At 67.9% G+C, this 11,489-nt stretch overlaps 2 protein-coding genes across 4 annotated transcripts in view; one reads left to right on the forward strand and one right to left on the reverse strand.

Moving 5' to 3' along the window:
* The window catches only part of SMPD1 (sphingomyelin phosphodiesterase 1), a gene marked incomplete at its 5' end in the record, with an annotated part of 3,728 nt that extends 1,415 nt beyond the window's left edge, over positions 1-2,313 (forward strand). The window contains 4 exons of the mRNA XM_085316593.1: positions 196-370; positions 486-562; positions 1,370-1,515; positions 1,594-2,313. Coding sequence (XP_085172719.1) covers positions 196-370; positions 486-562; positions 1,370-1,515; positions 1,594-2,003 — 808 coding nt within the window. The remainder of the gene's footprint in view (positions 1-195; positions 371-485; positions 563-1,369; positions 1,516-1,593) is intronic.
* A 126-nt stretch (positions 2,314-2,439) lies between these two features.
* On the reverse strand, positions 2,440-10,609 carry APBB1 (amyloid beta precursor protein binding family B member 1). Of its 3 annotated transcripts, none has more exons than XM_085316567.1 (13): positions 9,695-10,608; positions 7,763-7,953; positions 7,616-7,672; positions 7,452-7,537; positions 6,986-7,022; positions 6,496-6,633; positions 6,054-6,181; positions 4,861-4,975; positions 4,511-4,595; positions 4,022-4,105; positions 3,641-3,756; positions 3,351-3,527; positions 2,440-3,247 (listed from the first exon to the last, which is right to left on the reverse strand). In XM_085316567.1, the coding sequence occupies exons 1-13, from the start codon at positions 10,290-10,292 to the stop codon at positions 3,080-3,082; spliced, it is 1,980 nt and encodes a 659-aa protein (XP_085172693.1). In that variant the 5' UTR covers positions 10,293-10,608; the 3' UTR covers positions 2,440-3,079. The 3 variants fall into 3 exon arrangements, with proteins under 3 accessions (XP_085172693.1, XP_085172694.1, XP_085172695.1); XM_085316569.1 differs by having other exon boundaries at positions 3,171-3,247; positions 4,062-4,105; positions 9,695-10,609; XM_085316568.1 differs by lacking the exon at positions 7,616-7,672 and having other exon boundaries at positions 9,695-10,609.
* Positions 10,610-11,489: the final 880 nt, after the last annotated feature.

Consider the following 11,489-nt stretch of genomic DNA (forward strand, 5'->3'; position numbering starts at 1 on the left):
TGGGGGACGAGTGGCTGTGGGGCAGGTCTGCGTGAGGTGGGGCGGTGTGGGGTTGAGGGACAGGGCTGTGCGTGGTGGGGCAATGCGGGGGGCGAGGGGCTGGCAGGGAGGAGCAGCAAGGGGCACTCGGGGCTGGCGAGGAGCGTGGGTGTGCGCACACCTGGCGAGCGGCCCCACTCACCACCTGCTTCCCCGCAGAACTGCCGGTTTCTACACGCTGCAGGTCTGGCCCGGCCTGCGCCTCGTCTCCCTCAACATGAACTTCTGCTCCCAGGCCAACTTCTGGCTCCTCATTAACTCCACCGACCCCGCAGGGCAGTTGCAGTGGCTCGTGGGCATCCTGGAGGCTGCCGAGCAGCGAGGGGAGAAGGTGAGAGCTGGCAGGGAGGAGGGGGCTGGCCGGGGGCGCCGACTGTCCCCGAGGTGGGCTGACAGCATCCCTGTGCCCCCACCAGCCCTTTGCTCCCTCGGCTGCTGCCTTGTAGGTGCACATTATTGGGCACATCCCCCCGGCCCACTGTCTCCGGAGCTGGAGCTGGAATTACTACCGCATCATCAACAGGTGAGCCCTGCCCCGGCCGCTCCGGCTCCTTGAGCCACCCTGGCTCTGCTGGGAAGAGCCAGCAGATCCTGCCCCACTCCCAGCCCGACTCTGCCAGCACCAGGAGAGCGTGGGCGGGTGTTGTTGTGCCAGTGCACCCCGGTCCGCGCCCAGCTCGCAGGGGCCACCAGCCACGCAGGAAGCCAAAGCTGCAGGATGGGGCCGTGCTGGAGCCAGGGCGTGGGCCAGACGCAGTGAGCGCCAGCAGCCACAGCCCCGGCAGCACAGCGTCAGCTGAGCCCAGCACGTGACCGGGCGCCTCGGGTCATGGCAGGAGCTGCGCTGCGCTGGCGGCAGGGTGGGGACAGGCCCGACCGCCCCACGCCGGAGCGGGGGCGGTGATGGAGAGGGTCCTGGCCCCCCCGGGGCAGTGATGGGGAGGGTCCCGGCCCCCCGGGGCAGTGACAGGGAGGGTCCCGGCCCCCCGGGACCGGCGCCGTGACGGGGAGGGTCCCAGCCATCTGGGGTCAGGGCCAGGGCGGTGACGGGTCCCCACCGCCCTGCGCCGGGACATGATGGGGAGGGTCCCGGCCACCCCGGGGCGGTGACGGGCAGGGTCCTGACCACCCCACGCCGGGGCCGTGACAGGGAGCGTCCCGGCCGCCTGAGACTGGCGCGGTGACAGGGAGGGTCCCAGCCATCCAGTGCCGTGACCAGGAGGGTCCCGGCYGCCCCGCGCTGGCTCCCTGGGCATCCCCATAGGACGGGGAGGATGGTTCGAGGCTGGCCCCACGCAGCAGCCCTCAGCCTGTGCCGCCCCATGTGCAGGTTTGAGGGCACCGTCGCAGCTCAGTTCTTCGGACACACGCACGTAGACGAGTTTGAGATGTTCTACGATGAGGAGACCCTGACGCGCCCTGTCTCTGTGGCTTTTGTGGCCCCCAGTGTCACAACCTATATCAACCTCAACCCCGGTGAGTCTCCCCTTCTCTGCCTCCCTTCCTGGTGCTGCCGCACGGCTCCTGTGATGCTGCCCGCCCTGCTGCCCACAGGCTATCGCGTCTATGAGCTGGATGGCGCCTACCCTGGCAGCTCCCATGCTGTGCTGGACCACGAGACCTTTATCCTAAACCTCACGGAGGCCAACATGCCAGGGGCAAAGCCGCACTGGCAGCGCCTCTACCGTGCCCGCGAGGCTTACGGGATGCCCAGTGCCTTCCCTGTTGACTGGGACCAGCTCATCCGCCGCTTCCAGGATGACGAGAGCCTCTTCCAGCGCTTCTGGTACCTCTTCCACAAGGGCCACCCACCCCGCGAGCCCTGCCACGAGGCCTGCAAAGCTGCACTGCTTTGCTCTCTGCGCACGGGGCGCTCCGTCGACCCCAACCTCTGCCATGTCCTGCGCCCAAGCCTACCCTTTGCCCAGATCCAGGAGCTGTGGAGGCAACGGCAGCTGTGCTGAGGGCAGGGCACTCCCAGGACATGCGCAGCGCCTGGGCTCAGCACCCCCAGGACATGCCCAGTCCCTGGGCTTGGTGCCCCTGGGATGTGCACAGCCCACAGCTGGGCAGGAACAAGGGCCAACGGAGCGGATGGCTGCCCCAAGGCAGCACCCAGCTCCCCTCGCTGCTCTGTGGGGTGGGGGTGCTGGTGGCCAACGCCCACATCAGCTCTCCAGGACGCTAGAGGCCGAGGCAGGTCCCCACGCGATCACGGATGCTGCCTGCCGCAGCCCAGAGGCGGCTGCGTAATAAAAGGTGTGATGGACAGAGCTGGCTCCTGTCCACGGGCCTCCCTCCTGCCCTGCACCAGCACCCTGGAGCGAGCATCCCGCCACGTGCTGCCCCTCTGCTGCGCAGCACTGAGCTGGACTGGCGCCGTGCCGACGGGAGCCAGGCTGGGCTGGTAGAATGGGTTTATTAATTACTTAGTACAACACAGATCTTTGTTACAGCAGAGGTGGCAGCTCCAGGGCCAGGCAGGCAGCGCCAGGACCTAGGAGAGCCCCCACACTGCAGGTTAGATCACATGCATCGGGGCAGGGCTGGCCCTGTGCCCCGGCCACGCGGGCACCTGTCACTGCCCCGGGGGTGGCACAGGGCCCCCCGGCAGTGCGGGGACAGGAGCCCCCATCCAGGCCCTCCTGGGCCCCTTCCCGCCTGCCCCACAGGCATGGCTGGAGGGGGCAGAGCTGCACTTGGACTGCTGCTCTCAGCACGCACCTCACTGGAGCGAACCTGGCATGCGCCCCTCGCACTCACATGCACACAGCCTGCAGGTGCCTTGCACACCACATGCACGGGTACTCGCACACAGGACGCAGCCGTGTCGGTGCACTGCTCGTCTGGCGCGCAGGTACACTCACACACGCGCGCTGTGGACGCGGCCACGCTCACGTGACACCAGCACCCAGCGTGTGCCCAGGCACCCGGCGCTGGCACCCCATCCCATCCGCAGCAGGCTGCCCACAGGCGGTGGCACAGTGCAGGGGCCACGGGAGGGCGGGAAAGGGGTCTCGGTTGCTCCCTTCTGCCCGGCTCACGGTGTCTGTGCGCCGATGCGCTTGGGCTTCAGGCTGCCCAGGAGGGTCTGCACGCCCTTGCGGACGGTGGAGCCCACCCGGCGGGCCACAGAGTCGGCAGGCGGCGCTGGCAGGCAGGAGCTGGAGGCCTGGGGCCGGGCATCCAAGCACTTCTGATAGCGCAGCTGGAGGGCAGAGCAGTATGAGAGCCAGGGGCCTGCACCCACTGCAGCACCCTCGCGCAGTGGGGCAGCATGAGGGCCGCACTGCACCGCAGCAGGCACTCACCATGCAGGCGGCCTGCAGCGCCTCGCTCAGCCCCGCCGCGTTGGGCTCACACCAGACCATGTGGCAGCGGAAGGTGCCCGGGGCGCTGGCCATGATGAAGGCGAAGGAGCGCACATCCCGGCCCACGCCCATGAACGACAGGAACCGCACGCGGCACTCGCACAGCACCGCCTCCGTCTGGGGGCGCAGGAGTCGGGTTCTCTGCAGCCCCCCAGCACCGCCCGGCCGCAGCCCTGCAGCCGGGACGCAGCCCCGGGCGGGCAGGGAGCCCCAGCCGTGTGCCGCCTCACCTGCTCGTGGGTGATGGTGAGCGTGGCGGGCGCCACGCTGACCACGATGGGGGTCCAGTGCTCCCTGCTGCTGGTTGCCAGTGCCGACTCCAGCGCCGCGTTGATGACATCCATGCCTAAGGATGGGCCGAGCAGGCTGAGACGCCACAGCCGTGGGGCACCGCGCTGTGCCCAGGCAGGCAGGAGGGTCTGCACTGCTGGGCACCCAGGCCAGGGCCTTCGCCGCACCGCCACACAGGGCACATGCCCTTTGGGGTGCATGGTGAGCGTGCCCCATGGCATGCAGCCCCAAGGCGCACGTGTACCCAGACCCCCAACACGTGTGCATGCACCCCATGCCCGGTCCTTCCACAGGGCATGCTGCATGTGCCCCACACTCACCCACAGGCTTGGCGACAGGCACGCAGCCTAGGTAACACACCTGGAACTTCTGCACCACCTCGCTCTTAGGCACAGGGAATTCCACTGCAGGCAGAGGGCAGGGTGCGCTGTACTGCGCTACTCGGCCTCCCGTGCCCCAAGGTGCCCCCCCAAACCCAGTCCTGGTCTCCCATTGCCCCAAAGTGCCCTCCAAACCTCATCCTGCATGACCTCCTGCAACCCCAGTTACCCCACAGCTAGCTGTGCGTGGCTTCCTGCACCCCCTAACTGGCCGTATATGGCCCTGCACAGCCTCCTGCACCCCAACTGCCTCACACGCAGCCTTGCACTGCCTCCCCATTCCTATTTCCTCCAGCCCAGCCACGGAGTCCCCCAGCTCCCCACTCTCAAGCGCACACAACATCCAGACCCTCTCCTGACTCCTCCTATGGATGCACGTCACCCCCGACCCACGGCACCTCTGGAGAGCCCCCACTCCCCACAGCATACCTTGAAATGGGATCTCTACCATCTTGGAGGAGTCCACAGAGAGGCCATTGGCCAGTGCCCGTGCACTTCGCCGCTCCACCATGATCTACGGCAAGAGCATGAGGGGCACCAGCCCCCCCCATCACCCAATCATGCCATGGCTGCCCAAGCCCTGCTCCCCACCAACAGGTCTAGGAAGCCCACAGCAACCCAGGGACACCAGGGCAGGCTGGGAGCCAGGGGGTCTCACCTAGATCTGGGGCAGGCTGGAGGTTGGGGGGTCTCACCAGGGAGCAGACCTGGGGCAGGCTGGGGGCCGGGAGGTCTCACCTGGGAGCAGATATGGGGCAGGCTGGGGCCAGAGGTCTCACCTGGGAGCAGACCTCATGCAGGCTGGTGGCGATGTTCTTGGCAGGGCTCTCGCAGCGGAAGACGTGGCACTTGAGCATCTGCGTCAGCTGGTCCCGGGCCACGTAGGCAAAATCCCTGCAGGGAGACGCTGTGCTCAGACCCCACTCCATGACCTCAAGCTCCCCCGTGCTCCTACCCTGGTGGCTCCCCCAGTATGGTGAGGGACGGACTGGGAGAGGAGAAGTCCACGCGGCAAGGGCAGCGGTGCCATACCTCTCCCTGCGTCCCACATCAGAGCAGCAGAAGAGAGCCAGAGAAAAGAGTTAGCAGGGGCTGGGGCACACAGATGCCCCATGGCCCCCACAAGACGGGGGTCCCCACCATGACAGTTGGGGTCAGTGCCCACAAGACCCACACCTACCCCAGGACGGCCTGGGGGTTCAGCGTCAACCACCCTCCGTGCGCAGAAACCCCTCCGGCCCCGTGCTTCGCACACACAGCCCCTGCCAATGCCCCTGTGCCTCGCGTGCGCATGATCCTGGTGCACCCCTGCACCCCACGTGCACGCGGATCCCCGCACGCCCCACACTCCGTATGTGCAGGACCCAGCCCCATGCCCTGTGTGCGCAGGACCCCCACAACCCGACGGCCTGCACGCACCGGTCCCCTGACAGCGCCAAGGCCTGCATGCACATGGACCTATGCACACCCTGTGCATGCAGATCCCTGCACGCCCCAGGCCCTGCGTGTGCTGGACCCCCCACAGCCCCATGGCCTGTGTGCGCAAGACGCCCCACAGCCCCATGCCCTGCATTTGCATGGACCCCCGTGCACCCCCTTGCTCTGTGTGCATGGGACACCCTCCGGAGCACCACAGCCCGCACGCACCTGGCACCACCCCACATCCCCACACCCAGCATGCACAGGAACATCCTCACATGACCCTGGCCCTGTGAGCACGGGGCCCCACATGGTCCCTGTATGCGCAGGAATCCTTGCACAGCCCCCAACCCTGCATGCATGGGACCCCCATCAGGCCCTGCACCTAGTGCCCTGGGTGCAAGGGAGAGCCCCACACAGTCCCCTACCCAGGGTCCTCAGTTCCCCTGCATGCCTCGGCCACGCTGCATCCCCCTGGCATTCAGGGACCCCCACACGGCCCCTCAGCACAAAACCCCATGCCTAGGCACCATGCGGCCCTGGCGGCTCCCACCTGCCGCTGTCGCGCCCCACGCCCCAGACGCGGATGCTGGCCACGGGCTGCGCATGCAGCAGAGCCTGGTCCTGCGGGTCCACCAGCTTCAGCGTCTGGCTCTCCAGGAGAAGGAGCATGGCCCGGCCCTGGGGGAGAGCCGCATTAGGGGGTGGACAGGGGAGATTAGGGGCCAGAAGGGCAATATGGGGACAGAGAGCAGCGATGGGGGTCAGCACAGTGATGCAGAGCCAGAGAGCAGCTTTAGGGTCCAATGCAGAAGGCTGACAGTTGGGACTGGAGGAGAAAAGCAGGAACCAGAGAGGGGCATTAAGGGCCAGAGGAGTGGATGCTGCGGGGGGGACAGGATGACACAGGGCTGGAGAGCAGTGTCTGGGGCAGGAGGGGCAATGTTTGGGGCAGAAGGATGATGCTGGAGGCAGGGCATAGGACAGGCACTCACCTCTCCCCAGGTGCCTGGCGGGCCGTGCTGGTGCAGGGACAGCTGGCGGATGCAGTTGTTCACAGCGATGCTGCTCTTCCCTGGGGCCAGCTCCTCTTCACTCATCTCCACCCAGCCCAGCGAGCGCACTGCGAAGCACTGCAGGGGCACAGCTCGGGCTGCACACACCATGGGGCACATACCCAGTTGGGGCAGGGGTGGCATGGGCTCGTTCCTGGGGACATGGATCCCCTTCTGGGATAAGGCCAGCAAGGATGGATGGACGGACACCCTTCCGCATGTACACGGCACATCCAGGGCCCTCCGGATATTCACCCTGGGGCAGGGCTGCCCATCCACACTAAACCACAACCTAACCCATCCGGCAGGGCAGGAGGGGGGCCCAGTCCCCCTGTGACACAGGGAGGCGTGGGTCTAGGGGGACAGGGGCTGGGGAGAGCTGAGCAGGAGGCCCTGAGTCGCGGGAGGAAGGCCTCAGCCCTGGGCCTACCTTAGAGCCCAGCTTGTCCTCTTCAGTCTGGGCCATGCTGTAAGAGCAAGAGAGGCTATCACCACGCTGCCCCCATTCCCTGCCCTGCCATACCCAGGTCAGGCAGACCGTAGAGGGCCCCCACTTTAACCACAGACACCGCCAACCTGGGCAGAGAACCTGCCGCCCAGCTCCCAGCACCATTCCACATCCCTGGGCACCTGGCTCCCAGCCCCACTCTACATCCCAGGAACCCAGGCATCCAGCCTCACTCCACATACCCAGGAACCCAGGCATCCAGCCCCACTCCATCCCCTGGGCACCCACCTCCCAGCCCCACCCAACATCCCTGGGTACCCAGGCTCCCAGCACCTCTCAACCCCTGGGAACCCTGGCACCCAGCTCCCAGCCCCTCTCGACCCCCCAGGAACCTGGGCACACAGTTCCCAGTGGGCAGGCAAGCAGGGCACCCCACAGCCCCACGCACCTGGTGCCCGGCGAGGCCAGTCCTGATGCCAGTGGCTCAGCATCCTCTGCTCCAGGCTCCCCTGTTGCCTCCTCTGCTGCAGTATCCTGGGGATGGAAGAGGGGGTCAGCACAGGCTGGACGCAGCAGGATATCCCTCCCCCCTAGCCTGCGGGTGCCTCTTACCTTCCAAAAATCCCCATCACCAAAGCGCTCAGTCGGGATGAAGCCTGTCCAGGCGAGCTGCAGAGTGCGGCCAGCTCAGCAAAAATGCACATGCCTGAGCAGGTCCCCACCACCTGCCTGCCCGCCCACGTGTGCCTCAGGACTCACCGGTTGTTCCTCCGATGGAGTGTTGCCCTGGGAGCTGTGTGCTGAGCCCCGGGCCAGCCCCGAGGGTGGCTCCCACTGTGTGGTGCCCGTGGGGATGTGCCAATAGTAGGTGCCCGAGGTGTCCTGCACCCGCATCCATCCTGCAGGTAGGTCCGAGTCCGTCTCGAAAGAGTTTCGGGTCCAAAATGAGTCTGGGGAGAGATTGAGGGACTGGTGAGGACTCCTGCATGCCACAGTCCCCTCCATGGACACCATGGAGCCTCCCTGCCCTCCAGGACTGAACACTCATCCCATTGCCAAGGAAGGTTGGGTGCTCCCCACCAGGGTGAGCACCAGCCCCTTCAGCACGATGACCACAGGGGTCCCATGACCAGGCAGTCCACCAACCCCCCCATCACCATGACATAGGGGTCCCACGGCCAGGAAGGGCACTGCCACCCTCATCAGCATGAGCATGGGGCGGGGGGGGCTGGCCAGGCAGGGCATTGACTCTCCTCTCACCACGACCATGGGGGTCTCATGGCCAGGCAGAGCACCAGTCCCCTGTAGGGACAGGGTCCTCACCGCCAAGCATGGCACTGGGTCCCTGTATTGAGGGGCTCCACAGGGCAGATATGTGGGTCAGGCCTTGTATCCTGGCTCAGGATCCCCAGGTGGGGGACAGTGCCGCAGCCCTCTTCCCCCCCCCCCCAAATCAGGAGACCAACCACGTCACAGAGATCAGCCCAAGTGCTGGGGCAGGGAAGGCTCCCCACACTGCTGCCCCGGGTCTGCTGGCACCAGCCCCTGCCCGCGGCCGCCCCGGCCCTGCTGAGCGGCCCCTACCTGGGCGCGTGTCCAGCAGGATGATGGCCAGGAAGTAGTCCTTGCTGTACATGGCGCTACCGCCCCATCCCAGGGTCCCGCTGGTGGGGACCACACACTGCCGGCCAGAGCGCAGCCTAGAGCCCCCGCACCCCCCTCCCACCGGCACTGCGTGGCACAGGGCCAGCCCCAGCCGCCTGCCCACCCGCCCGCGCCTCCCCAAGCCCCCGGCCTGCGCGGGCGTCACACCGGCCAAGGGGGGCCCTGTGCCCTGCCACGTCCCCCGCGCCGGGCACGAGCGCCAGGCTGACACCGGCACCCCGCGCCCTTCCCTGCAGGCCACTGCGGGGCGCAGACCCCCGCCCGGGCGCCCGACATCGCCCCTGCGCCGCCAGCGTGGCCCACGGCCCTGGCGCAGCGCTCACCTGCCAGGACCGCCGGGATGCAGGGATGCAGGCGTTTCCCTGGCAACCACTGACGGCATCACCACTGGCCGGCGCGCGGGGACGGGGGCGCGCGGCCGCAGGGACACGCAGCGCTGCAGGAGCGGGGTGCTGGGGGCACAGCGGGGCCGCACAGCCAGGGAGAGGGTGCAGGCACAGCAATGGGTGGGTGCCAGATGCAACGGGGCTCTGCGACTGCAAATGGGGTGCTTGGGGCCATGGTGGGGATGGGGGAGATGGTCCAACTGTGGACAGGGCTGGGGCCACACTGGGGTCACCCAGCCAGAGTGGGGGTGCAGGGGATGCTGCAGGGGTGGGAAGGCACCTGGCGGCATGGGGTGCAGCTACAGCGCAGCCAGTGGCGGGGGCGTGGGGAGCACGGCGGGGGCTCACAGCCAGAGAGGAGTGCAGAGGAGTGACCACGCAGCGGGAGCACAGCAGGACTGCTTGACCAGTGATGGTATGGTGGGGGGCACAGCCAGACATAGGGTGCATGGAGCTATGTGCRGGCAGGAGGACTATGCAGAGCACCCCACACAGCCAAAAGCAAGGTGCACAGCGCAGTTAGAAGAGCACAGCAGCAACAGAGCAGGCAGAGCCACGATGGGGTGCTGGAGCGGGCACAGCCAGGCAAGGGGTGGGAGACGGGGGGCAGTGGGGCAGGGCTGGGGGGCCCCATGCCCACCTGTGTCATCAGGGGAGCTGCAGGCAGGGCTGCCCTGGCTGAGCGTGGCCCAGCTGGAGTCCTCATCGCTGGCGGTGCTGCTGCGCACGCCGAAGAGCAGGCTGGCGCTTTTGCCGTGCTCACGCGGGGCGCGCTCCGAGCTCTGCTCCGACTCGGCCGTGATGGGGTCACTCTGCACCGGGGTGGAGTCCCCGTCCCCCTCCTCGTCCTCCTCCTCATCCTCATCGCCGCCCCCGCCCTGCAGGTCTATGAGCAGGCCCCCGTCACAGCCAGCATTGAGAGCGTTGCGGGCCGACACCTCCAGCTCCTCGGGCGGGGGGCCCAGCTCATTGCGGTTCTGGTCCCGCTCGGCCGCCTTGCGCAGCTGGTTCTGCCCATCCTTCACCCACTTGGCATTGGCAGGCTCCTCACCAGGCAGGGGGCCCAGCCCCACAGCACTCTGCAGGTTGGTGCACGCATAGATGCGGCGGCCCTTGGGGGAGCCCAGGGGGGCCTTGGCACGCAGCACCTCGCCGGGGGGGCCCTGCAGCGGCAGGCTTAGCCCCAGGCAGCTGTTGTCATTGGCCAGGTCACTCCGCTTGCTCAGGGACCCCGACATGGCTCCGGGGCCAGGGGTGCAGGCAGAGGCGGCACCGGGCAGCCCCCCTCTTGCCTGCGGGGCTCCTACACACCCCGGGGCGCTGGCACCTCCGTGTCCATGGGGCCTGTGGGCACAGCGGGCTCAGGGGGGCGAGCACGGCCCCACGGGCGAGGGCCCTCCCTGCTGCAGGCAGCACCCCATGCACTGCCCCCCTCCTTCACTGGGGACTTGCTCAGTCTCACCGTGGTGCAGACGCTGTTGCCCCACTGCTGCCCTGCTGCCCACTCAGTGCTGCCTCRCTGCCTGCCCCACTGCCCGCCCAGTGCTGCCCACCCAGTGCTGCCCTGCTGCCCATCCCAATGGCCCCAGCCCTACTGCCCACCCTGGCCCTGCCCCACTGCTCAGGCAGCCCCAGTCTCACTGTCCACCCTGACGCATCCCCACTGCTCAYCCCAGTGGCCCTAGCCCCACTGCCGACCCCAGCACTGCCCCACTGCCCATGCAGCCACAGCCCTGCTGCCCACGCCAGGGGCCACAGCCCCGCTGCCCACCCCAGGGGCCCCAGCCGGCCCAGCCCCTTCCCCACCAGTCGCTGGGCCAGGTCCTGCTGCCCAGCCCTGCAGAGTCCCTCCAGGCACCTTGCTGGCAGGCAGGGGACCCTACTGCAGACCCTGCACTGCATGGGGTTGGCCCAGAGCCCCACTGGAGCCCCCCAGCTTCGCTCTGCCATCGCGGAGCAGGGTCCCCACAGCCCTGGCAGGCCAAGCCCCACACTCCCTCCTCAGCCCCTTCCCACCCCTTTCCCCACCACCGTGTCCCTTCCCTAGCCCCTTGTCCTCAGCCCCGTAGTCCTCCCCACCCCTCAGACCCACCTGTCCCTGTCCCCACCCCAGTGCCCCCTCCCCAGATCACTGTTCTCAGGACTGTGCTGCCTGCCCATCCCCCCATCCCCAAACCCTTCCCCGGGCCCCTTGTCCTCAGCCCTGCAGCCCTCCCCATCCCCATGTCCCCCTCCTCACCTCTCAGGCCCCCTCCCCAGACCCCTGTCCCCAGGACTGTGGCCCCTGCCCATTCCCCCAGACCCTTCCCCAACCCCATGTCCCCTCCCCAGCTTGCAGACCCCATTCTCAGTCTCCACACCCTGCTCCCTAGTTCCAGACCCCCCAGCCTCTGCCCCCTCCCTAGATCCCATGCCCCCTCCCCAACCAGTGTCCC

This window comes from Rhea americana, unplaced genomic scaffold (genome assembly GCF_003343005.1).
Source record: "Rhea americana isolate MKP2758 unplaced genomic scaffold, rheAme1 scaffold_472, whole genome shotgun sequence".
NCBI classification, from domain to species: domain Eukaryota; kingdom Metazoa; phylum Chordata; class Aves; order Rheiformes; family Rheidae; genus Rhea; species Rhea americana.

Coding starts and splice junctions, on each gene's coding strand:
- APBB1 (XM_085316567.1), bottom strand. CDS start 10,292: ATGTCGGGGTCCCTGAGCAAGCGGAGTGACCTGGCCAATGACAACAGC. Junction 7,673..7,762: donor CTCCATCGGAGGAACAACCG/GTGAGTCCTGAG, acceptor CGCACTCTGCAG/CTCGCCTGGACAGGCTTCAT. Junction 3,757..4,021: donor GCCTGTCGCCAAGCCTGTGG/GTGAGTGTGGGG, acceptor GCCCATCCTTAG/GCATGGATGTCATCAACGCG.